General features: G+C 36.9%; 1 protein-coding gene across 9 annotated transcripts in view; it reads left to right on the top strand.

Moving 5' to 3' along the window:
- The window catches only part of HERC1 (HECT and RLD domain containing E3 ubiquitin protein ligase family member 1), a 182233-nt gene that overhangs the window by 37938 nt on the left and 116593 nt on the right, over nt 1-27702 (top strand). For all 9 annotated transcript variants that reach the window (XM_058541785.1, XM_058541786.1, XM_058541788.1 and 6 more), the window contains exons 2-12: nt 193-1149; nt 7680-7775; nt 13322-13516; nt 14319-14630; nt 17120-17216; nt 17800-17943; nt 19038-19165; nt 21704-21848; nt 22159-22330; nt 26546-26680; nt 27216-27381. In XM_058541785.1, the coding sequence (XP_058397768.1) occupies nt 220-1149; nt 7680-7775; nt 13322-13516; nt 14319-14630; nt 17120-17216; nt 17800-17943; nt 19038-19165; nt 21704-21848; nt 22159-22330; nt 26546-26680; nt 27216-27381 (2520 nt within the window). In that variant the 5' untranslated portion in view covers nt 193-219. The remainder of the gene's footprint in view (nt 1-192; nt 1150-7679; nt 7776-13321; nt 13517-14318; nt 14631-17119; nt 17217-17799; nt 17944-19037; nt 19166-21703; nt 21849-22158; nt 22331-26545; nt 26681-27215; nt 27382-27702) is intronic.

Below are 27702 nucleotides of genomic sequence, written 5' to 3'. Positions count from 1 at the left end.
AGTATTAATATCCTGTAACTATGGTAAATTTATGAAAGCTAAAATACTAACATTGGTACATTACTGTTAACTAAATTCCGGACATCATGTTTCATCAGTTTGAGATCACTAATTGTAATGTAAGATGGAAGTTTAGAAATTTAATGAATCATCTATATAAGTGTTTGACTGCTTTTTCTTCTCTGTTTACAGAACTAATGGCTGAAGATTAAAATCAACATGGCAACTATGGTTCCACCAGTGAAGCTGAAATGGCTTGAACACCTCAACAGCTCTTGGATTACAGAGGACAGTGAATCTATCGCTACAAGAGAAGGAGTTGCTGTTCTATATTCTAAACTGGTCAGCAATAAGGAAGTAGTACCTTTGCCCCAACAAGTTTTGTGCCTCAAAGGACCACAGTTGCCAGACTTTGAACGTGAGTCCCTTTCAAGTGATGAGCAGGACCACTATTTGGATGCCCTTCTTAGCAGCCAGCTAGCACTAGCGAAGATGGTGTGTTCAGATTCCCCATTTGCTGGGGCGCTGCGAAAACGACTGCTTGTACTCCAACGTGTCTTTTATGCACTTTCTAATAAATACCATGACAAAGGCAAAGTGAAACAGCAGCAGCATTCTCCCGAGAGCAGCTCTGGGTCAGCAGATGTCCATTCTGTTAGTGAACGACCCCGGTCAAGCACTGATGCACTTATAGAAATGGGTGTTCGAACTGGTCTAAGTTTATTATTTGCACTTCTCAGACAAAGTTGGATGATGCCTGTGTCCGGACCCGGTCTCAGTCTTTGCAACGATGTTATCCATACTGCAATTGAAGTTGTGAGCTCTTTGCCACCATTATCTTTAGCAAATGAAAGCAAAATTCCTCCTATGGGCTTGGACTGCTTATCACAAGTAACAACATTTCTTAAAGGAGTAACTATTCCCAATTCTGGGGCCGACACTTTAGGTCGTAGATTAGCTTCTGAGTTGCTGCTTGGTTTAGCAGCTCAGCGAGGCTCTTTGCGGTATCTTCTTGAATGGATAGAAATGGCTTTGGGGGCTTCAGCAGTTGTAAATTCCATGGAGAAAAGCAAACTACTATCAAACCAGGAAGGAATGATCAGCTTTGACTGCTTTATGACTATATTAATGCAGATGAGGCGTTCTTTGGTATGTACTAGCAATCTCAACTTTAAAATACTGATCTAACAATTTTGGGAAAAGTCAACCCAGCTTTTAATGAATTGGTGATAAAAGTGAATGATTTGAGAGTTCTAGTGGTGATTGTTAGGTTAGTTAAATATTTCATATACTTTGAGGGAAGAAACTTTTATACATGTTGATGTGAATATATAATTCAAGCACAGGCTAGTTGGTAACAGTGTTAAGACCACTGGATCAGGAGTCAGGATTATAGTTTTAGTTTTATGGCTTTTTATGGGAACTTGGGAAATTCACCTAACTTCTCTGTGTTTTAGTAAACTTATATGTAAAATGAGGGGCCTTGGCTAGTGAGTGTGGAGGCCTTTTGAAAAAAAATCTCTAATTTCATCCTTCTCAATTTTTATTAAGCATTTACTATGTGTTAAGTATTATTCTAGGCCCTAGGGATACAGCAGAGAAAAATACAGTTTCTGTCCCATGCAGCTAACAGCCTAGTAGGGGAATCAGACAATAAATATATGATTTCAGGTACAGTCATGTGCCACATAACAATGTTTCAGTCAACAACGGACCCACGTATACGATGGTGGTCCCATAAGATTAGTACCGTATAGCCTATGTGTGTGGTAAGCTATACCATCTAGGTTTGTGTAAGTACACTCTATGATGATCATATGACAATGAAATTGCCTAGTTTCTTATGATGTATCCCCATCGTTAAGTGAAACGTGAGTATAGTGAGACATTCTAAGAATTAAAATAAGGGAAGGAAAAGGAATTCTATAAAATGATAAGCTCCAGGCAGAGATTGGGAGGGGAGAGGTGTGTTATTTTAGTTAATGTGGTCAGAGAAGGACTCGCAGGTGTGACGTTTGAACAGAGACCTGAGTGAGGGGAGTGATGAGCTAAGCAAAGATCTGTGGAAAGAGTATGTTGTTCCTGGAGGAAGTTAATTGCTTAACTGTCATAAAGAAACTAACCCTGGGGACCATATTAAAGAATAAACAATAAAATATAGTACAGTATGATCAATTTCAAGAATTTCTAAGACCGAAATGTAATGCCTTTGTGAAAACAGTAAAAATTCGAATTAAGAATACAAATTTAGAATATAAAGATTGAAACACTTATAAACTGACTTAACATAACCCAAATGAGCTTTTTGGTCTCCTTTATTACCAGATATCAATTAACAAATTTGTTTAGTTAAAATAACTAAAAATGCCACTTGTAAATTATGTATGTATATTTAAAGACTTTTTCCCCCTAAAACAAGTGGAAAACTCTTGGATTGACAGGAGTGTTTCATAAAAAACAGTTATGTTGAATTTATTTTCTAACTAGGGTATTTAAATTTTCACGTGGTTTATGTTTTGCATTTGTGAACTGAATGGTAAATAGTGGGTCATTTTTTACAAATAATTTTATTATAAATAAGTGCTTGGAGATTTTAGATCATAAGATCTATGAAAATCTGAATTTCTTAACGTTAAATAAAACTAAGACAAGAAAAGCATGCAGTGCTTTGTTTGGGATATGGAACGTTGACAAGGGCCCTGTGATCTTCACCCGAAGTGGAAACCTAGAGCTGGAGATTCAGTGATCCAAGTAAGAAAGGTTTGAGGGAACAGCTATGAGAGGCAGTTAGGCCCCTTTGTGTTTTCTTATTTAATATTTAAACCCACTCGTTTGTACATCTGTTTTTCTAATTTTATTTTCTGATTCTTAATACTTTCTGGTAACATCCTCTAAATTTACACTGCTTTCAAATATGTAATGCCATTTAATGACCTAAAATATTGTATCTATTCATGGTCACATGTTAATATTTCTGTGAGGTCCCTTAATTCTTTATTTTACAGTCTATTTATTTTGCATTGCCTTTATTACAAAGAAAAGATATTATTTTACAATCTAGTTATATGATTATATGCTTGCTCATGGTGTATTTCCATCTTAAAGTGCTAAATACCCTGAGTCAGAGGCCTCTTCCCTACCTTACCCTCTAAGGCCTTATTCTACAGTATTGCTCCTTAGTGGGAAGAGGGGGCCACAGGAAACTAGATTGCTTTCCTCAGTATTTATTTAGCCTCATTGTCTTTTAGCATGTTGGAAATAGGTTTGTATTTGGTTGTAAGTGTAAATTGGCTCTATAAGCTTAAGAAATCTTTACAGTAAATATATTTACCTACCTATATAATGTGTGTTAATCTTCATTTAGTTAACTTATAATAAACCATCCCATTCCTTTTTTGGCTTTTTTATTTACTGCTCCCCAATACCTGGAGTAAGGGAGGAGGATGAGGGCTAACCTTTGTTGAGTGCCTAGTACCTACCAGATGCTTTAGATGCACTGTCTCATTCAATTATCATGTTAATCTGTAAGGTAGATAGTATTTATCCTTATCTTAAGGATGAAGAAACTGTGGTAGTTATCCTAAATTTACACATCTATTTGGCAAAAGAACTGGAAGTATAATGTGTACTCCTGATTAAGCACTTATGGGCCAGGCGCTGTGTTAACTAATTCTTACAACCCTAAGTCTGTCTGCAAAGACTTGTTTTTCTCTGACTACTGTACGCAGTTTTTATCGTGTTTATGTTAAATTGATTTTTTTTTTTTTGTGAGGAAGATTAGCCCGAGCTAACATCCAGTGGCCAATCTGCCTCCTTTTTTTTTTTCTGAGGAAGATTCGCCCTGGGCTAACATCCGTGCCCATCTTCCTCTAGTTTATATGGGGCACCGCCACAGCATGGCTTGACAAGTGGTGCATCTGTGCGTGCCCGGGATCCGAACCTGCGAACCCCGGGCTACCAAATGGAGCACACACACTTAACCGCTACGCCACGGGGCAGGCCCCTAAATTGATTTATTTTTTTTCCCATGAAGGCCTACCTTAAAGTAGATGTAAAATATAATAAATTTATTTTATTGGTGGATTTCTCGTTTTCTCTCCACTGGGCTTCATTCATTCCTAGACAAAATGTCAAATACACTTAGTCAGAAGGGGCCTTCCTCTGTACCCTCCAAACTATACCCTATAATATAGCTCCTTATTGGGACGGGGCTAGCCCAGAAAACTAGATTGCTTTCCTCAGAATTCTGGATCTATTCTAGGGAAGAATCTTGTAGGTTTGTTTGATTTAGTTTGGCTCTCCCAAAGTCACCACAGGCGTACATTAGATTGAATCTAATTAAATCTCAGATTGGTTTTAGGGGAAAGGGTTATTTAATTGAATTTTATATTTATTATTCCTTCTTGCACAGTAAGTGATAGAGTCTGATGCTCTTGGTCTTCAGAACCCATGTTTCTTACACTTCACAGTGTTGTCTGAGAACTTGGAAACTATCTAGAGTCTCTCCTGGTACACTTGGACTCCCAACCTGATCTGATCCTCCCTGTCTTAAATTTCTCTATCCCTGAACAACTGGGACAAAACTTATCCCCAAGCTAGAAGTTAGAGGGAGAGACACATAATCATCAGTTGAGTACCTGGCATAAGGCCTAACAAAAATAAGTTCAAGCCATAAATTGCATTTACTTGTGTGATTGTTAACCTCCGCTACCCACACACATGCAATAATTGTATTTGACTGGGAGTGCACAAGATACTCATTAACTTACATTTCAATAAAGAGTAAGAGTAGGGAAATAATGGCAGTGTACGTCTCTGAATTCTAAGGAAATAAGTGATAAAAACACTTTGGCTTTTGATGCCACTAGGTGTTTAATGAGCACTGTGTGCCAGATACTCTTAGGCACTGGATTTAAAAGATGAATAAGCTTTGTAGCGTCCATGCCCTCAGGCGGCTGACAGTTTAAGGAAAGAGAGATGCACAGACATTTCAAATTAATAATAATGGGCTGTAGTAGAGGTCTGCACGGGGAGGAGGTGATGAGACACAGGAGGAGGGCTGGAGGGGAAGGGGCAGAAAATGGGTTATGGAGGAAGGATCTCTGAGCTTAGTTGAAAAGTAGGAAGAGTTTGTGTGGAAATGTGAGGTGTGTGAGTAGGGGGAACTAGAAAAGTTTTCAGATTAGAGGACCAGAATTCACAAAGTGACCAAGGTGTGGGAGAGCAAGCCGCTGGATGTATGGGGTGGAATGGGATGAGATAAGTCTGCCACGCTAGGCAGCGCCTTGTATCTCGTGCTGTGGGGTTTTGAGACTTGATATCTTAGGCAGCAGTGAGTCACTGAAGCAATTTTGAGTAAAACTAGATAATAAGAACATAAGGAAATGTACTCTGTCCAGTCTTATGTCCTTGTCTGAATATCTTAATAGTACAAATGTGAAAAAAAAAAAAAGACATTACTTTTGATGGTAGATATTTAGGAGGAGAGTAATTAAATGAAGACCTGTGAAACCACAAATTTGTGTCATTTTAAATTGCACTTTATCTCTGGACCATTGAATTTCCTATGATATGTTAACAATGTATGAAGTTGTGCGTTTTAATGTGTTATATTTTCCAAAATTTAATTTCTTTAAAGTGTCTAGGTATAGCCCTGTTTTCTTTTTTTATTTATTTTGAAGTATGTTTTCAAAACACCTTAAGAATTCTGCATAGAATGGGTTTTAGAGATGTTTTTAATCCTAATTGACTGGTGCTGGAGTAATCTCACCCTTCACTATTGATTTTTTGGGAGGAACAGAAATTAATGACAGTCACTACAGACACTGTTTGAAGGATGTTTTATTGGTTTTGTATTTTTAAATTTAGCAAGAATTTATTAAAGACTCTGTATTTTCTCTTCTTAGTGTACATGATGCAAAATAATAACAATTACCGCTACCAGTTTTGAGTTCTTACGATGTATTAGGAACTGTGCTAAGTGTGTTTAATGCATAATTTTGGTTAATCTTCCCATTAGCTCTAAAAAATATAGGCATTATTTCTGTCTAAGGATAAGGAAACTTATCCTTTAGTCACACAGCCGGTAAATGATGGAGCCTAGATTTAAACTCATGTCTGTGTGTCATTGAAAACTTTATGCTGTTTTCACCATTTTCCTCCATACTGTAGAAAGGCATAAAAACAGATTATGATGGCCCTGGTCCCCCTAGGAAGGTACAGCAGGCTGTTGTTTCTCATCTGCTTTTGGCTTGGTGATCACTAGAGGTGGCCTTTAAATAATGAAGCCACAGATTCCAATTGTGTTTTTCGCAGAAGTGCTACACGCTAATGATGGAATTTGGTGAGGCTGTGTCCCCAAGTGTTTGCTGGTATAGCAACACCTTGTATATCTAGGGACTAGTTAATTTTGAATACTCAGCTTCTGGTATGACTCCAGACCTACAGGTGGCTCTCTAAAGCCTTACTACTCAAAACGTGAGCCTCAGACAGCAGCTGTGGCATCACATGGGAGCTTGTTAGAAATGCAGAATCTCAGGCCCCATTTATATTTACTGAATTGGAATCTGTATTTTAACAAAATCTCCAGATAATTCGTGTCCACATTAAAATCTGAGAAGCACCACCTTAAACAACTAAAAAGAAAAAAATTGATTTGGCAGCAGCAGGTTAGTACCTGATAACCCAGCAATAAATTAAATAGCCAACATATTCATTTCTTTCATTACTTAGGAATCATGTTAATTAAAATAGTTTGAATTGGTAAAATCATGTAAACTTAGAGTTGGATAGGATCTTACAGGGCATCTAGGCCAACCTCCCCTCCACAGGAGAGGATATAGTTTTCTATGTGTATCTGCCAGATGATCCTCTAGAATATAGATATTTTTACCATATAGTATCCTTTGAAATAAAGCTGCCAATGAAAATTTCATAATTATAGGATTGATAAATCAGAGAAAGAACTTGACGTTTGTGATCTAAAGATTTAAGGATATGGGAATTTGAGAGAGCAATGGAGATCAAGTTCACTTTCTGGTTTATCATTTTTCAATGAGAGAATGATTTCTGGTTACAGACATTGGGCCCTACCGTGGGGAGTAGCCATTTAGTCCCAGAGAGGGGCTCTGATTCCTCAGCTGTGGTAGGAAAAAGAAGCTTTGTTGCTGGAGTAGTCAGGTAACTACATGAACTGACGTTTGGGACCTTAGTTGCACTGAAACTAAGAAGAGAGGGCTGGACTTTCTGCTGCTCTAGTCAGGGTCATCACTCAAGATGGCTGTGTTCTACTTGCCTGTGTCCTTGGGGGCAGGTGGGCAAGGCATCCCCAGGGAAGTAGAATATTTCCTGGATGTTGGCCACCCAAAGAGAGTGTGTAATTGGCAAAATTCTGCTTCCTTGACTATTTCTGGGTCAAGCCTTGTGACCCTAAGAAAAAATCACTATTTAATAAGGTAATCAGTGAGAGATTGGCACTTAATTTACTGTTTCACTCTATAGCCATGTCTTTTGTCACATATATGTAAAAAGTTGGTTTCATGACCTAATGTTAGGATTTGATCCTAATGCACATAATTATATAAAACAGTTCCTCAAATGTTTTTGTGGACTATTTAAGTGATTTTAATACATACATCTCTCTTGTTCCCAAACTGTATCCCACAATGTTTTAATTATAGGGTTCATCTGCTGATCGGAGTCAGTGGAGGGAACCAACCAGAACATCTGATGGCTTGTGCTCGCTTTATGAGGCAGCTTTATGTCTCTTTGAAGAGGTACGTAATAATCATGGCCTTTACATTAAAAACTAGTTTGTCTTAAAATGCTATAGCGTGTATTTGTCCCTTAAAAAGAATCCATTTAATCTTGGGACAGTTGCAAAAGAAAGTGGCATCAGTGGTTGCCTCTAGAAAGTGGAACTGATGTGTCTGGTATCAGGGATGGGAAGGAGACATACTTTTCAATATATACCTTTTTGTTTTGAACTTTGTATCATGTGCAGGTAACTAATTAAAAAATTATTATTAAAATAGATACACAAAGACATACAAACAAATGTTTGGTTTAATGAATTATTATAAAACAAATATCCTTCTAATCTGTACCCAGGTAAAGAAAGAAAACTTTACCAGCCACTCTAGGAGCCCTTTCGTGTCCTGGTCATAGCCTCTCTCCTCTTCCCCTAAGTAACCACTATCCTGACTTTTAAAGTAAGCACTTCCCTGCATTTCTTTATAGTTGTGTCACCCAAGTGTGCAGCCCTAGACACTACCTTTGTTTTGCCTGTTAAAAAAAAAAAAAAAGATAAGTCTTTTGAATTTCTTACTCTATAGGTTCCCCCTCTATTTTCTTCTTTTCCTTTAATGTATTTGTTCAGGCACCTGGGCTTTTTAGGCTGTAGAATTTCTCACAATCTAGATTTTGCTGATTGATTATTCATAATGTAGTTCTGTATATCCTGTGTATTTCCTGCAAATTGGCAGATGGATCTAAAGCCTTGATGAGTCTCAGGTTGATCCCTTTGGCAAGGCTATTCATCCTGTTGTGATCTTCTGTTAGGTTCCATCTGGTTGTTTCTCCTTTTGTGATATTAGCAGCCCTTGATGCTTAATGACTAGATCTATTGATTCATTGGTTGTTATTTGCAAAATGGTGATATTCTAGTTATATCATTCCTCTTTCATTTATTAATTGGAATATTTTTATAAAGTGATGATTCCCTTATTGACTCTTTGGTTACTCTGCTACTGCTCGTATAGGAAAGGCAGAATAAATGCTTGATTCTCCTTATCTGTTTTTTTTTTTTTAACACTAATTTTTATTTACTAGTTTTCACTTTAATGAATTGGTCTCTTGTCATCCTTCAAACTTGACCAATTGATTTCATTTGCAAAATGTCATTGTGAACTCGTAGAATTAAACCTATTCAAGTTTCAATCCATTCAGTTATCTGGAGTGAAGCTCATGTTGTTTCATCTTTGGCCAATAGTCTTTCAGGGTAATAGTCTCCTCAAGGTGGTGCCTAAGTTCTTTTGACATAGGTCTAATAATCTTTGATAGCTTCCTTGCTATCTGACACATTAAATTGTTCCAGACTCGTGTTGTACATTTCTTGCCCCACATCTGGAATCAGCTAGCTATTTCTTCAAAAAGCCCTGGTTTCTTTTAGTGGGAAATAGTATTTCAGAACCACAATCAGGGTGCTAAAATATGCTCATTGCTACTGAGTTGGTATTATCGTTTCTAGGCTGTTATAGTGGACAAAGCTAGGAAGTGTGTGTATGTGTGTATATTTAAAGCTAAAATACCTCATGAGTTGATATTGATACTTTCAAATTCAGAGCTATAAAATTTTTGCTTAACCTTTTCTATATTGCGTTTATATCTCCTTTCTTCCAAACTAAGGATGCTGATTCTAAAGGTTGCAGACAGGGATGATAGAATTAGAATATCCCATAATTACTTATTTGTTTTAACACAAAGTTGTGTTAGGACACAAGCAGCAGTCCTAAAAATAAGAGAAGTACCTAGCACTTTGTGATTACTGAAAATATTGATTTTTTACATATGCCCTCCTGTTTTTTATAATTGTATTATTTCTCCATAGTCAGAACATACATACGCTCTGCCTTTTAACCCTCACTTAGTATTAGTACTATAAGTAACTACGTATTTAATGCTCACTGCCAGTCTCTGTGTCGATGTCTCTCTGTTCTGTTTGGTTGTCTGAATCTCATGCTCTCGTAGATACCTCAATAATGTCTCATAGGAACAAGATTATCCTAGTTCTTATGTGTTAATAACTGCTGTGCTCTTTATACTTGGAAGTTAGTTTTGAGAGTATAAAATCTTTGGCTCAGGTTTTCTTTTCCTCTGCATCTTAAATATGTTCATCTATTTTCTTCTGGCGTAAACTTTTGCTGTCAAAGTCTGAAGACAATCTGATTTTCTTTTCCATATGAGTCATGTACTTGTTTTGCTGAGAAGCTCAAAGGATGTTTTTTTTAAAGAGCAGTAATTTTGCTAGAATACATCTTGATGTTATTCATTCAGGGTCGATATTCTCAGAGATGTGAGAATTTCAATATGTAGTTTCAAGTCTTTTTTATTTCAGGAAAGTTTCCCTAAATTACAGTTTCTACTATTTTTATTCCTTTTATTATTTGGTTCTCTTCTGTAGAGACCCGTATCATCTGTTTGTTGGATCTTTGCCTAACTTTAATATTTGTCACTTTTTTTTTTTTTTTTTTTTGGTGAGGAAGATCAGCCCTGAGCTAACATCCATGCCAATCCTCCTCTCTTTGCTGAGGAAGGCTGGCCCTGGGCTAACATCTGTGCCTGTCTTCCTCCACTTTATGTGGGATGCCGCCACAGCATGGCCTGACAAGTGGTGCCTTGGTGCGCACCCGGGATCCGAACCCAGGCTGCCAGCAGTGGAGCACGCGCTTAACTGCTACGCCACGGGGCGGGCCCCTTGTCACTTTTTCTTGAATACTTTTTATGTCTTTTTCATTTCTAAAAATTTCTTTTTATCTTTTGTTACTCTTAAGGTATTAACTGCTGTGTTTATTTACTCTTGGATTCCTTCTAGTTTAGTCTTCATTTCTGAAATGATTTTTTAATTTTATTTCTAATTCTTTCTTGAGTTCTGTCACCTCATTTTTGAGTGTTTCTAATTCAGATTTATGTTGATCTTTCATGTCTTTTTTCATTTTCTTAATCCCTTTAGCTTGCTTTGAAATGGTTTACAGTTTAATCTGTTTTGTGGGCAGTTCCCTTCTGGCATGCTTTTATTGTAGGGGTGTTATTCTGCCTCTTTTCCCTTGTTTTCTAATAATAAATTAATATGGAATTTGACCTTGATACTTTTCTGCTGCTTATTTTTATGCAAAATTTGTTTTTGGAGCTTTTAAAATGGGATAGGATTGAAGATAGCTTTTCTAACTGCCTAGACTCCTTCCCTCTATTATTTTTGTGTAATGTTAAAAAAATATGGTGGTTTCCCAACATGTTCCCCTCCCCAACTTTTATCTTGATCTTCTCTGTCTTTCTTGTCTGTTGTCCCAATCCTGCTTAATTTTTATTCCACTTCCAGTAGTTTCTCCTCAGTGTAGGGATTCTATCCTGGAAGAGAGTCTTGCCTTGTCAATTTGAAGAATTTACAAGAGTTGGATTGCTCTAGCTTCTTGCAAACTTCGCATCATGAACCCCGTGTACTTACCTGCCATCAGAGAGGGCAATTTCTTCCCAGTTGCAACTGCTGTTCTTAGATTGCCTCATTGTTCGTTCCAGTGAGTACCTGATTGGCTGTTTTGGGTTTTTCCTGTTCTGAGGTCTGTCAGACACTCTATTGCTTCCTCCTGCACAGATGTCACTGCAATGCAGATCTTGTGTTTAGTGGTGGTTTGTTCGTACCTGCTTATATTTTGGAGTTATTGGAGCTAGCTACCTTGGTCACTTAGTTTTGTTGTGAATGTTAAACGTGGGTTTGGAGTTTTGCCTTCTACTTGCTCTCTGTAGTGATTCAGAGTGTTTAAAGAACTATGTTGCTGCTGCTATTGTTGTCTTCCCAGAATCCCACCCACCCCCCAGTTGTTTTTAAAAAACACATTTCTAAGCCCTGTGAGTAGATTTTTTTTTTCCCTGCCTCTTTTTTTTTTTTTTTTTTTGCAGGGCAGGAGTGGGAGGAGGACTATGATTTTTCTTATAAGCCTTATTATAGTAATAGATCTTTAGATTAAAAAATTCTAACCCTCTTGGCCCCACCATCCTCCTTTTGTCTCCAGCAAAATTTCCAGATCTTTTGTTAGGGATTGGCAGCCTTCACTTATGCATATTTTGTATGTCCTCATGTTCACTGGAAAATATTTATCTAACACACATACTCGATTGTTTTGGATACTATTTAAAAATTCTGACTAAAATTACTCTATCCCCTCCCACTTAATGGGCTGGTATTCCAAGGTATTGACTTCTGAAGGTTCTTCTCTTATTGTTTTGCTTGATTCAACAAAAAAACTAAAAGGCGGACAACAAACTGACAACAGTCATAATCAGAGTTAATATCTTTATTGTATGGAGTTCATACAAGTCAGCAAAAAAATCCATTGAGCCCTAATAAATGGGCAGAAGTTAATGGTAAACAAATAAATGGAAAAATTTTAGTTCTGTTGGTAATAAGGAAATATAAAGTTAAAATAGTGCATCCTCTTTTTCCCCACTTAAGTTTACAAAATAATTAAACGTGTACTACGTATTGTTTGTATGGATGTACTGAGACTGGTACTCTCATAACAGGGATGGCTACCCTGGGTCCTGAGCTTTTTGTGGGCCTGGGGAGTGGGAGAAAGCCTGGATTTTTAAAAAGCATTATGAATGGCAACAGACTTTACCATATATTCCACACAAATGGTAAATAGGCCATGATTTTTACTTTATACATATATATATATATGTATATATATACATATATACATATATATACATATATACATATATATATACATATATATATGTATATGACTGAGTGTTGAATTGCTCGGGATCTTTACTGTTTTTAGGACAACCCTCCTTTTGTACGTTGCTGGTGATATAATAATATTGTAGCACCGTTTTGGAAAGCAATTTGGTATAGTATGTTTCAAGAATCATAAGATTGTTGTCATTTTTTTGGGTATAGTAGTCCTATTTCTATAGTTCTCTACTAAGTAATAAAAAATGTAGTAACTATGTTCTTAAAAATGGCTTATATAACAAATAAGTAGAAAGAATCTAGATGTCCTGTTAAAGGAAAGTGGTTAAATAAATTGTGATTTTTACATTAGGTGCAATATTATTGGTTCAGTTGTGAAGATTAGGTAGACATATGAAAAATTTTTCATGACTCTTCTGTATCATCACTTTTATATATCCACTGTGATAACTATGTTAAATAACATGTATATGCGAAATTCTGGGAGGACATATATGAAAAAGATAACATTTATTGTATTAAGGTGATGGGATTATCAATGGTGTTTTTTTCTATTTTGTTTTTCTATAATGCTGTTGTATGCAATAATAAAATTTTTAGTTAAAAAAGGCTTGTGTGTTGCCCCTCCCCATTTTTGCCACCTTTATTAGTATCTTTTACTGGTTTATTCTGCAGGAGTAAATGGTCTAGCTATGTGTGTTTAAGATTGATTGTGTTGTTCTTGGGTCATTTGAACAGTTGAGTGTTTTAGAAGAAGGAAAGTCAGTAGTAATTTCAGAGAATATTTATAAAAATATCTACACTAAAAAATGTATTGACTATCTATTGCATGTTTTAAATTTTTAATAGGTTTGCAGAATGGCTTCTGATTACTCAAGAACATGTGCTAGCCCAGATAGCATTCAGACTGGAGATGCTCCCATTGTCTCGGAAACCTGTGAGGTTTATGTTTGGGGAAGCAACAGCAGCCATCAGTTGGTAGAAGGCACACAGGAGAAAATATTACAGCCCAAGCTGGCTCCTAGTTTCTCTGATGCTCAGACAGTGAGTTCTCTGCATACCTTACAAATTGGTAGATGGCAGGGTTTGCTTTAAATAATGTTGAGTAGTTTTTAAATGAGTGAAGATTCTTGCTTGTTTCTTATCTGTGCTGTTTCTGTACCATACTGTGTCAGGTTTTTTTCCTTTTAATAGAAAAAAAAATTTGAGTGCCCTATTTCCTTAACAATGTTTCCAAGTTTCAAAATTAAATTGGGATCTGGATTTTTAAAAAGAAATGTGAATGACAACAGACTTACCATTATATTCAACACAAATGGTAAATAAGACTAAATAAAAACTGGAATTTTCCCTTTGCTGGATTGACACTTCATTTTCTTATGATGATCAGTTTTTTACGTTTGTAGCTACCTTTTGACCAGCTAGAACTTTCTATTTTATTATTTTCATTAAAACACATTTTTTCAAATAAATTTAGAATATATTTTATATGGTTCTTGCCATAATGGACTCTAAGGAATTTATAGGAAAATTTTATTTTTGCCCTTCATCAATTACAAGAGGAGGCTAAAACATTTTACTTTGTTGTTTTATTGAACCATGACCGGGTAGATAACCTGAAAAGATAAAATATACATTAATTTGAGCTCAACAGTGAAGTCAACATGAAAAGGCCATTAATAGTTTTCTTAATTTTCTGTTTACTCTTTAATCTCTATGGAGACTCATGCCATATTCTGCTTTAAAAGACTTCCTTTGAGCCTTTTTGATAAAACCAGCCTTAAGTATTATACTCTGATTCTCACAGAAGCATTTTACATTTATGATGCTGTTTTTTTGCTTATAGATTGAAGCTGGGCAGTACTGCACTTTTGTCATTTCTACGGATGGCTCTGTCAGAGCTTGTGGGAAAGGCAGCTATGGGCGACTGGGCCTTGGAGATTCCAATAATCAGTCCACTTTAAAGAAGTTAACATTTGAGCCTCACAGGTCCATTAAAAAGGTTTCATCTTCTAAAGGATCTGATGGTCATACTTTAGCTTTTACAACAGAAGGAGAAGTCTTCAGTTGGGGAGATGGTGATTATGGGAAACTGGGACATGGAAATAGTTCAACACAGAAATATCCCAAACTCATTCAGGGCCCTCTGCAGGGGAAGGTACGTACTTTCTTTTTGGGTTTAAAAATAATTAGATGCACTGGTGTTATAACTGACGATATCTTTCAGATTTTGATGTATTCTTTCTGATGTTGCCCCCCTCCAACCCTTTGGCTTATCTTTTATATATCTGTTTTATGGTTTACAAAACACTTTCTCATACATTATTTAATTTTAATTCTTAAAACAGCCTTATTAAGGTGGTTATTATTCTCATTTCACAGATAAGGAAACTGAGAATCAACTGTTCAACAAATATTTACTTAACACCTTCCAAGTGCCAGGCAGTGCTTTAGGCGTTAGACATATAGCAGTGAACAAAACAGACAAAATCTTTACTCTCATAGAGCTTTAATCTGTAGGATAGAGATAATAAATAAGTAAACAAACACATAAAATAATTTCAAATAATAGTAAAGAAAAAAATTGAGTAATGTGATAGATACTAACTTGGGCGGGATGTGATATTAGATAATGAGGTCAGAGGGTTCTCTTAGAGGAGGTGGCATTTTATCAGAAATCTAAATGAGGCATTTAGAGTGGTTAAGTAACCTGCCCAAGGTCACACACAAATAATTGACACCATTAGAAGCTGAATCTAGATCTCCTCTTCTTATTTCTATTTTACCTTTCTTTAAAGAGGTGAAGGTATTTTCCTAAACTTATAATTATATGCAATTATATACAGGTTCTTCCATTATAAGATTGCATTCTTTCCATGAAAGTTTTCTTATATAAAAATCTTTTAAAGTTTAAATTTTAATTTTACACCAGAATTACAGGTGGGACACTTTTCTTTTTTTTTTGTGAGGAAGATCAGCCCTGAGCTAACATCCATGCCAATCCTCCTCTTTTTGCTGAGGAAAACTGGCCCTGGGCTAACATCTGTGCCCATCTTCCTCCACTTTATATGGGACGCCACCACAGCCTGGCTTGAGAACCGGTGCATCGGTGGGCGCCTGGGATCCGAACCCGGGCCGCCAGCAGCGGAGTGCGTACACTTAACCGCTATGCCACGGGGCTGGCCCCGGGACATTTTTCCTTAATGGGAATTTGTCTGACAAAGTTGGCTATCAAACGAATTTTGCTTTATTGTAACTATCAGTATTTTAACTTAGACATCAACCCCAAAGCAGTGAGCCTTGGAACATTCCACTTGACAACATCAGGGGACACTTGATAAGATGTTGAATATGGGGCTCTGAGAAACTTCAGATAAATACTGTTTAAAGTTGTATTGTCCTGGTCTTTCTAGCACCTTCTTTCTTCCTTAATTCTAATTCTTTTGAATTTTCATTACTTATATTCCTTGTAATATTCCATTTTATAATGGAAACGTTGCCAATTAAAAATAACTTAGTATGAATGTCATGAAGGAAAAATGTCCTGTAAAGTAACTTAGTAATTTACAGATAAAAATTTCAGAAGTTCTTAGCGTATTATCTAGAATGTATTAGGTGCTCAGTATTTTTAATTGAATCTAAATTTTGAATTTTCTAAAGTGAGTTCTAATTTTTGGAGAGTAAAAAGATGTGGAGTTATTAGTCTAGATTTTTTTTTTTTTTGAGGAAGATTGGCCCAGAGCTAACATCTGTTGCCAATCTTCCTCTTTTTTTCTCCCCAAAGCCCCAAAGTACATAGTTGTGTATCCTAGTTGTAGGTCCTTCTAGTTCTTCTATGTGGGATGCCGCTTCAGCATGGCTTGATGAGCAGTGAATAGTTCTGCATCCAGGATCCGAACCCGTAAACCCTGGGTCTCCAAAGCGGAATGCGGGAACTTAATCACTGTGCCACCGGGCTGGCCCCAATGTAGATATTTTTTCTGTCTGTCTTTTCTCAGTAGTCAGTGGTTTTGATCAGTGTTACAAGGTATGAGTGATCCCCAAATTATGTTGCTATATATACCCTTATTCCTTGGATTCTACTCATCAATTGTACAGCTACTTGAGAGTAAAGAGATACTGTCAGGTGTTTGATTAATATAAGCTTATATAAACTGCTTAGATATATCTGCATTGGTAATAGTTAATGTGTTTTTGAGAGTTATCCCTATTATGTAATGAATTTTCTTGACTAGCCAGGATTGGAGGTTTTATATTAACATTATATTTAAAAATTTTTCATTGTTCCGTGAGTGTTCAGCCCCCTCCTCCTCTTTGAGTAAAGACTTGATTGGTGATATAATATTCTTGCAAGTGATTAGATTGATGTAATTGGGGGCCCCTGCTAGTCTTTACAGTGCTTTTGTGTGAATTAAGAAAAGCTGTCTTCTTCTCTGGATGGAAGCCAGGGTTCATGGCTTGGCAAACAGAGTGTAGGCTATATTTCAGCACCCTTTAGCCAGGGACCCTTGTCCTGGGCACAACCTCCACAGTTCCTGGATACATTATGAATATTAGTATCTCTGAAGTCTCTGTGTATAGGATCAAATATGTACTATATGATTTAGCATCTTTGTGGTCATCAAATTTACTTTGTGTGCAATGCAGGTAGTTGTTTGTGTGTCAGCTGGATACAGACATAGTGCTGCTGTCACAGAGGATGGTGAATTATACACGTGGGGCGAAGGAGACTTTGGAAGATTAGGTAAGATTTTTTAAAAATTGAAGTTATTTTCACAGAAAAATAGAAATGATGGTTACTGAGAAGCAGTGAGAGTAGATTTAATAGGCCACAGGCTATCACATCTTTTGTTAGTTTTAAGCTCAGAAGAAGACAATTTTATATAGAGAATACCTAGATTCTGGTGCTGAAATTTAAGATGTAATTAAATCTAGCAAGTATTTACTGAGTGCCTGCTATGAGCAGGCACTGTAGGATTTCGGGGATAAGAAAGATACCATCGTGATCTGGAAGTGTGTAATTTAGTGGGTAGTGAAAACAAATCAACGTGAGCATAATACTAGACAGCATTAGATAAGTACTGTGAGAGGAGCATAAATAGAATGTTTTAATGATTCATTGAAGGAACTGGATGCCTCAGTTGGGGAGCAGCCTAGAAGACTGAATGAGAAGATATAGGAAATGATTCTGGTTTTCATATTTAATTGCACTTGAAAAATAACTCGGTTCTATTATTAACTTGTAATGTTTATTCCACCTGTGAAGGAATGGCCTAAAGAAAAAGAATTAACATTATTTCTTTGTTGTTGTTTGTGTTTTATTCAAGGTCATGGTGACAGTAATAGCCGTAACATTCCAACTTTAGTAAAAGACATTAGCAATGTAGGAGAGGTTTCTTGTGGCAGTTCACATACTATTGCTTTATCTAAAGATGGGAGAACTGTATGGTCTTTTGGAGGAGGAGACAATGGTATGTAAAAAATTATTTATTGATAGCTTTGGCCTTTTTTTCTTGTTTTTAATGTTTTATTTTTTATTTATATAGCACATTGCCTATTGTAGAAAAACTCAAATAGAGATGAGCAGAAATTTAAAAAATTAAAATGATCTCTTCCTACAAACGTTGCTGTAACCATTGTTAAAACTTCAGTAAATAGACATCTAAATAAATATGCATTTATGCAAATATATGCATATATTTCTACATAGGTTTTTTTTGAGAAACAAAGCAGACCTATTATGTATCATAGATTTTGTTTTATAACTTGCTGGTTTTTATCTAATAGTATTTTATAAATATCTTTCTATGTCAACAAACATGGCTCTACATTTTTGTTTTAAATGGTTCGAAGTATTCTTTCATGTGATTGTAGCACAACTTATAAAACCATTTTATTATTGTTGAACATCTCTATGGTTTCCAGTTTTTTTCAGTATTAAAAACAATACAATGAATGGCTAAATCTTTGTCCACTTTACTTAGTCATTCCTACCAGCAATGTGAGAATACTCACTTCTCCATATCCCTCAACAACACTGAGAATTAAAATTAAGATAATTTTTAAAATAATTTCAGTAGTGAAAATGGTATCATTTAATTTGTATTTCCTTGATTCTTAGTGAGTTTGAATTTATATGTTATTGGCCCTTTGTTTTTCTTCTTTAGTGATTTGCCAAGTTTTGTATTTCATGAACTATTGAATCTTTTCAAAAATTAAAAACAATTAAATACTTACACACTCTTATATAGGACCTCTTTATTATATCAGATAATTAAACTCACATTTAAAGTTCGAAATATGAGCATTAAAGGGGAGAAAGACAGGAAAATAATTTTTCATATCTCAAAGTGATTTTAATTGCTTGAAATTAAGATTCAGAAGGCTATTATTGGTTGTTGTTTCTTGTAACAACAATATTCATTTGTTACATCCTCTGCTGTCAGAAACTGTCAAGTTAGAGATGGAAAGATTAGTAATATTTTTCAACTTAAATACTTAGGAAAAAAATAGAAGTTTGTTAAAATAAGTAAATTGTTTAACTTGAATGTGTTTGTTTTTATAGGCAAACTTGGCCATGGTGATACTAACAGAGTATATAAACCTAAAGTTATTGAAGCTTTGCAAGGAATGTTCATTCGCAAAGTTTGTGCTGGGAGCCAATCTTCACTTGCTTTGACATCAACAGGGCAGGTAGGACTAAGGGATGAGCATAAAAAGCTTAGAGTATTTCAGAGGACCAGGTGACTAAAAAGTAATAATTGTATTTAAATTTTGAAGTTAAAAATACGTTTTAAAGCCCATCTACTAAAATGAAATATTTTCTCCTATTTGAAGAAGTAGAATATCTGAGAAGGAACCAGGTTTTCTGACCTGGCCTTTGCGACCCAGATAAACCTGCTCTTAGCCTCCTGTTTTTTGTCTTAAGATGCTTTAATAAAACTTTTTAGCACTCAGCACCCCTTACTTAAACCTTTTCCTAAAAGCCATGGATAGTGGGGGAAAGAATAGATTTTGCTGAAACCAGTGATATGAACTAAGAAGACTAGAAGGTGATTAAAGAGATGGTAAGGAGAACATTTCCGTATGGAAAATGATCGGAGAGGATTAGATGTTTCTGAGAAAGAGTAGTCAAGTTTAGGATAGTCAGAACTTTACAATCCCTTTATGAACTTTTGAACTTCTACATGCATATTTTAACTTCCCTCTGTTTGTTGTGATGGAAAGGGTCCAGGTATGGTGATAGACTGACAATAATTTCCCCCTTACATCCATCAGTGATGACAGTGAAAAAGTGAGCTGACCACTCACTGTCTCACTTATTGAAATCCATTATGTGCCAGGCAGTGGTATAAAAATGTTTTATGACTAATTTACAAGGCGGATGAGCAGCAAAGCTGAAATTAGCATATAATTTAATTACTTTTTGAGAGACTGGAATGCCTTGTGTCCTAAAAAAAATCTAAATCTATTCATTGCCTTGTATTTCATTACATTAGTCATTTGTTACAATGCTGCTTGCTGCCTTAAAACTTACAGCTTTTCTTTTACGTCTTTCTCCCTATGGGTTTTGTGGTGGGAATCCATGAATTGAAGCCAGATGATGCTCACTTACTTGATGTATAGCCAAGGCAGATCACACACCTCCCTTGAGTATCATGTGCTTCTTTTTTATGAGAGGGGTAATAATTTCTGCTTTGCTTCAAATGATCATGTAAGATAATTATTTGAATTGAAAGTTTCTATAAATTATCAAGTACTATTCAACTATTAGTTGCTAATAATAATAAAGTCATTACATTGAATTCCAAAGGAACTTGTCAATTATTTGCTATATAGAATAGTTGTATCATGAGTATACTGAGTTATGTGAAATCAAATATATATATAATTAGAAAAAAATAAAATGAGAGAGAGAGAAGTACTTTTAAATGGTAAGGATAGTTCTGTTGACCATTATACTTGCTGAGCATAAAATGAAGAAAAACATCTGCTTTTCCTTCAGTCCATCTCAGTTTCCTTAGGCCTCTTCAGTGCTAACTTCCTGCCACGTTAAGTGTGATTCTTATGTTTAAAAATCCAATATGTATTTTTTTATACAACAGGGTCCCTAAATGGAAGCCAAGTATTTCTTCATCTGGTATTAAACCAAAGGAACACTGCAAGAGCAGACTCTAGCTATATGGGTCTTATTTAGTGGTAGTGCTGTATTGTACTTGCTAAGTGACATAAGAGATTTTCAGTGACTTAGACTATATATTTTTTCATCTTACTTGTCTTTAGTTCCTAACATATACCTTTACTGTACTGGAATTTTCTGTGTTCTATGCTTGTCTTAAGTAAGTTCTCTTGCAACTGGTACAAGTGTTTGCTTTTTATTTTTTGTTGAAGAAGTTTAACCTCTCAGTAGTCTTTCCTGAAATAATTGCAAGACAAAATTCCCAAATTTCATGACATAAGGATAAGAGTCTATATGATATTACCAAAACCCACTGAAGGGAAAAAAGTCATTCAGTTTGCTTGTTGTTTTGATTTTGGGTTGCCAGATTGGCATTCATTCATCTTTTATCTTCCTCTTCTTCACCTCACCTTTCCCCCAAGCATCTTAAATCAAGTCAGTGGTGTGTTTTAGTATTTATTAATTGGTCAAAAATAAAGATGTTCAAAGAGAACTGTCTTGACTACTGCTCCTGAAGGCCCTCTTTATAAATGATAATTAAAATTGCTATAACTGTGAGGAGACGTAGTTTTTAGTTAAATCATAAACATCAGTTTTGTGGTTTATATAATTTTATATTATCACACCTTAGTCTAATCAACCAAGAAATAGTTGTTGAGACCTGCAGAGTGAGAAACATGGAAAGGAGAAGTTTTAAGATAGCAACAGTATCTCCAAGCTGCTAAGTTTGGGCAAATAATAACTTAATACAGGCCAGTTAGTAGCTTTGGCAGAATCTCTCAGAAGATCCTTCCATTTCTTTCTGTGACCAGTTATTTTTCTATTCAGCTAGCTGCTTGTCTGCCTGTACAATAAATGTTTAAAAACGGCAAAATAAGTCACTCTGAAAATCTTTAAAATAATCAAAATGGTAAATATTTTTAACAAAAGAAAGTTATTATTTAGTATTAAGCCACACTCTTGTTTAATAGATGATATTTATTTCTAAACAACTTAATTCATGAAACTAATATCTCAGGATACTATGTGTAGTGTATTTCTGTTTGTTTCAGGTCTATGCTTGGGGCTGTGGAGCTTGTCTAGGTTGTGGTTCTTCAGAAGCTACTGCTTTGAGACCCAAGCTTATTGAAGAACTGGCTGCCACAAGAATAGTTGATATTTCTATTGGAGACAGTCATTGTTTGGCCCTTTCTCATGGTAAGGTTATTTGTTTTTAAAGAAATAACTATTAACTGTTGTCATGCATCACTTAACGATGGGGATGCATTTGAGAAATGTGTCATTAGGTAGTTTCATCATTGTGTGAATGTCGCAGTGTATTTACACCAGCCTAGATGGTATAGCTTACTACACACCTAGGCTATATGGTATTAATCTTAAGGGACTGCCATTGCATATGCGGTCGGTCATTGACTGAAATATTATGTGGCACATGACTGTATTACCTTCCATAAATATATTACATTTAAATTTGGCTTTTCTTTTGTTCTTTATGTTTTGTTTTTAGATAATGAAGTTTATGCTTGGGGCAATAACTCAATGGGGCAGTGTGGCCAAGGAAATTCCACAGGTCCTATTACTAAACCAAAGAAAGTGAGTGGCTTAGATGGCATAGCTATTCAGCAGATCTCAGCTGGAACATCACATAGTCTGGCATGGACCGCTCTTCCTAGGGACAGGTAAGAGTGCCCACGTTTAAAAATTCTTGTGTTTTAGTAACAACAGAAACACCAGTAAAAACAGAAATAACTGTACTTTGTTCATAAAATTCCCTTCTGGATACTTCTAGTGTTGATTTTTTACTATCATAGAAGTGACATCTAGATTTCTTTCCTTTTGAATGTTGAGGTTAGAAATGTTTCATAAGCAAGAAGTTATACCTTGTATTAAGATATTTTCTTTTTCTCTTATTTTTTTGTGTATTTATTATAGGTTTCTTGTTTGTGATTACCATGGGGTTCATATATAGTAACCTAGGTATATAGCAGTCTATATTAAGTTGTCTGGAAGCTCTACTCTTTAACTCCCCTCCTCCCACATTTTATGTTTTTGATATATCTCACCTCTTTTTTTGTGCATTTGTATCCATTACCCTCTTATCATGGAAATAGATAATTTTTCTTATTTGTGGTCTTCTCTTTTCCCCTTAAATAAGTCCCTTCAGCATTTCTTGTAGTACTGGTTTCTTGGTGACAAACTCCTTTAATTTTTGCTTGTCTGGGAAACTTTTTATCTCTCCTTCCATTTTGAATGATAACCTTGCTGGGTAGAGTATTTGCTGTAGGTTTTTTTTCCTTTAGCACTTTAAATATATCGTGCCACTCTTCTAGCCTGTGATTTCTGCTGAGAAGTCAGCTGATAGCCTTATGGGGTTTCGTTTGTATGTAACTTGCCTTTCTATTGCGGCTTTTAGGATTCTCTCTCTCTTTTTTTTTTTTTAATTTATTTTTTATTTATTTATTTGTTTATTTTTTGTGTGTGAGGAAGATCAGCCCTGAGCTAACATCCATGCTAATCCTCCTCTTTTTGCTGAGGAAGACTGGCTCTGAGCTAACATCTATTGCCAATCCTCCTCCCTTTTTTTTCCCCAAAGCCCCAGTAGATAGTTGTATGTCATAGTTGCACATCCTTCTAATTGCTGTATGTGGGATGCGGCCTCAGCATGGCCGGAGAAGCGGTGCGTCGGTGCGCGCCCGGGATCCAAACCCGGGCCGCCAGTAGCGGAGCACGTGCACTTAACCGCTAAGCCATGGGGCCGGCCCAGGATTCTCTCTTTATCTTTAATTCTGGACATTTTAATTATGATGTGTCTTGGTGTGGGCCTCTTTGGGTTTATCTTGTTTGGTGCTCTCTGTGCTTCCTGTACCTGGATGTCTGTTTCCTTCCTTAGGTTAGGGAAGTTTTCATCTATTATTTCTTCAAACAGATTCTCTGCCCCTTTGTCTCGCTCTTCTCCTTCCGGGACACCTATAACATGGATGTTAGTGTGCTTGATGTTGTCCCAGAGGTCCCTTAGACTGTCCTCACTCTTTTTAATTCTTTTTTCTTTTGTCTGTTCAGCTTGGGTGATTTCTTCTAGTCTTTCGTCCAGCTCAGAGATCCGTTCTTCTGTATCCTCTACTTTGCTTTTGAGTCCCTCTAGTGAATTTTTCATTTCCAGTATTGTATTCTTCATTTCTGATTGGTTCTTTTTTATATCTTCCATTTCTTTGTTGACATTCTCACTGAGTTCATCCATTCTTCTCCCAAGATCAGTGAGCATCCTTAACACTCTTTGTTTGAACTCTCTGTCAGGTAGGTTGCTCATTTCTGTTTCGCTTAGTTCCTTTTCTGGGGTTTTGTCCTGTTCCCTTACTTGCTACGTATTTCTTTACCTCTTCATTTTGCCTCTTTCCCTGTGCTTGTGTCTATGTATTAGGTAGGTCAGCTACGTCTTCTGCTCTTGGGGAGGTGACCTTATATAAGTGATGCCTTAGGAGGCCTGGCAGTGTGCTTCCCTCTCCTCTCCAGTTGCAGATGTTCCAGGAGTGACCCCTGTGTGGGCTGCGTGTGTCCTTCTGTTGTGGTGGGGTTGTTCTTCCCGTATGTGCCCAGGGAGGCTGAGCTGTGCCCCTGGCCAGCTGTTGTAATGCTCAGCTGCATGTAGTTGTTGTGGGCCCTTCAGTCTCTTTATCGGGTGTGGGGAGCCCCAGCACAGTTGGCTGCAAGGTCTAATAGCACATTCCTGTTGCTGTATTTCTATTAAGTGAGTAGACCCCCAGCGTGACAGGTTGTTAGGCTCAGGGGCTTACAATTGCTATAAGCCTCTAGCCTTTAGGTCCCTTGTCAGCTCTCTGAGGATTGCAGCCTGGTGGGGCTGGCCTCAGGCATGGGAGCACCCAGTTGTTTCAAGCTTTGGAAGGTGGAGTCAACCTCCTATGTGGCTCTTTGAGAAGCACAAGTCTTCTGCAGCTGACAAGCCCCACCACCCACAGGTCCACACACCCAGTCAACACAGTCCTGCCCCGTGCGTGTGCCCCGACCTCCTGAAGTGCACCCAGTCTCTCCAAGGCGGGAGCTCCACACTCTCCACCACTGCCCCACACTCTCCACCCACTCATTGCCCACACCCGCCATACAGAGGTGGACCCTGTTGCCAGGCTGTGGAGAATCCAGACAGCTCCCTTAGCAGGACCATAAATTGCCCGAGGCCTTGTTGTTGGGTGGGCTGCCTGCCCTGGCTGAGCTGGATTAAATCCGTACTCTAGTGGGTGGGGCAGACCCTGGGCTTGCAGGCCCCAGGAAGAACTCCAATGGCATCTGCCAACATCTGTATAGCACGCCCACACCAAGTCACAACAATGGCCACCACCAATGTCCTAGTCCCTGGAGAGGTCTCACCTCTCACTGAGATACACTCAGAGCCTATCAGGTGAGTCTGTTTTCCCCAAAGGACTTTTCTTTCTGCTGATTTTAGGTTGCTTTCTGAAACGGGTGTGTTTGTGCGTGGGCCCATTAAGAGCCGGTTTTAATTTCTTTGTGCACCAGCTCTTCTGGGGGTACTCCCCAATGTTTTTGGAGCAGCAAAGTCAGGTATTATGCCACTTGTCTCGATTGTGCTGGGTCCAAAAAATGCCTATAGTGGGCATGGTCCCCAGCTCAGGGCCCCACTCCTCCAGGGAGGGCTGCATACCTTTGGGTTGCTCCCATGCGGCCGTGAAGCACTGTGGCTTGTGAAGGTGGCATTTTTTCTCTTCAGAAGGGAATTTCTGTCTCTTCCACCTCAGTTAGGATTGTCGTTTGTTGCAGGGGGTTCCTGTTATCCAGTTTTCAGTTCTCTCATGGGTAATTTTTCCAAGAGTAGTTGTAAATTGGCTGTGTCCATGGGAGGAGGTGAGTTCAGAGTCTGCCTATGCCTCCATCTTGACTTCTCTCAAGATATTTTCTTAATGTAGGTGTCTTCTAAACATTTTGAATTCCTTCTCTGTCTCCAGGTACTGATTTTAAAAATTGACTATCTGCATATCAAGAGGAAGTTAAAATAATCAAAATCAGAACTAGGCTTTATTGATTTAAACAGTTGACTAGCCTCAGTGCCCTTTATCTGGTTGGTTTTTTGAAAAAAAGCAGTGGTCATACTTTAAAATGAAGAAAGTTAATTTTTGCAGCAATTTGGCTTTTTCCTAAAGTAATAACCATTTCTTTTCAGATAATCAGGTAGGCGATTTTTAGCCAATATTAGGAGATTGAATTTTAAGGAATTTTGGGATTGTTTCAGATATTTTCAGATAGATATGCGCTAATTTAGAACTTAGAATGTGTTTTATTTGCATTCTAGACCTTGATTCAGGTGAGGTTTATTATGACATTCTAACCAATTAAAAACATTTATAGATAATTACCCTTTAAAACAAAAGCCAAAAATATAATAAATTGAATATAAATAATTTGCTATTAGTATTAAATCTGTAATTTCCCACTTTATATGTAGATAGATAGTTCCCCAGATCTTGAAAATCTTCACAGGAGTTTTCAGGAGTTTTCCTTTTAATAGATTTCAGTATATCACTCTGTAGAGTCAGACTGTTTTTCTTAATTTGAAATATAGACCCTTAGAACCAGAAGGAGCTATAGCAGATCTTGTGGCTCAGCCCTCTGCCTTCAGGTGAGTGAATATCCAAACCTTCCAAAACAGGTGGTAGTTATAAATTTTCTTCTTGAATAACTCTAGGGATGGCAAATGCTTGGTTTTCCTCAGTTGCTAAAATGAAGGGTTTTATCACCTTCATAGTCAAGAAGGTCAGTGTATCTTGTTGAAATCTTTCAGCTTTAGTAGTGGATTAATTTTTGTTTTTGATCATGTATAAAAATTTCATGTTAAGGCTGTATCATGATTGTCTGATGCTTTTTTCTAGACAAGTTGTTGCATGGCACAGACCTTATTGTGTAGATCTTGAAGAGAGTACCTTCTCACACCTGCGTTCTTTTCTTGAGAGATACTGTGATAAAATAAACAGTGAGATTCCCCCACTCCCTTTCCCTTCATCAAGGTATGTTATATATATGTCTATTTGTGTGTGTGCGTGTGTGCACGTCTATTAATTTCTCGTTTTGAGTTTTACCTTATGATTCTTTCATATACATTTTTCCCATCAATTATATGAAACTTCTTGATAATCTAAAAAAGAGCTAAACTTAGCTACTTATTAAAAATAACCTTTAGGAAAAGTTATCCCTAATTTCACGAGTCATATTTTATTTATTTATTCATTTTTTGGTGAGGAAGATTCTGAGCTAAGATCTGTTGCTAATCTTCCTCTATTTTGTATGTGAGTCACCACCACAGTTTGGTTTGACAAGTGGTGTAGGTCTGTGCCTGGGATCTGAACCCGTGAACCCGGGCTGCTGAAGTGCACCTCGCTGGACTTAACCACTACACCATGGGGCTGGCCCCTCGAATCATGTCTTAAAATTTACTATTGGTCATAATGTGACAAAAGTTTTAAAGAGAAAAAATGTTATCAAAACTGCATATCAGATGCTGTTTTATGTTCCAGAAGTTCACAGCAGTTTATTTGGTTTCAGGGAACACCACAATTTCCTTAAGCTGTGCCTGAAGCTGCTTTCAAATCACCTTGCTCTTGCACTTGCGGGAGGCGTAGCTACCAGCATTCTTGGGAGACAGGCAGGTCCACTTCGAAATTTGCTCTTCAGGTTGATGGACTCAACGGTCCCAGATGAAATCCAAGAGGTAAGAGTATAGGACTCATGAATCTGTATCTCAAGCCACATCTTTCCCTGAGGCTGTAGCTCGTAAATTCAACTGTGTATTGGAAAACTTCAATTGGATGTTCTTTCCCTCCCTCCTATTTTCCTGGTGGGAGTAAATGTTTTTAGTTAACTCATCCTTTAAGACAAAGGTCAGATGTCATCTCTGAGAAACCTTTCACTCCCTGTTCTCCTGCTAGGTAAGGTTTCTCTTGTATATGTTCTCATCGTATCACATTGTATTGTAGTTGTCTATTTACAAACATGTCTGTCTTTTCCACCAGAAGATGAATTTCTGAGAACA

This window comes from Diceros bicornis, chromosome 5, assembly GCF_020826845.1.
Source record: "Diceros bicornis minor isolate mBicDic1 chromosome 5, mDicBic1.mat.cur, whole genome shotgun sequence".
Lineage (NCBI taxonomy): Eukaryota > Metazoa > Chordata > Mammalia > Perissodactyla > Rhinocerotidae > Diceros > Diceros bicornis.
The sequence above is the reverse complement of the archived record's forward strand: the minus strand, read 5'-3'. Positions and strand labels throughout refer to the sequence as shown.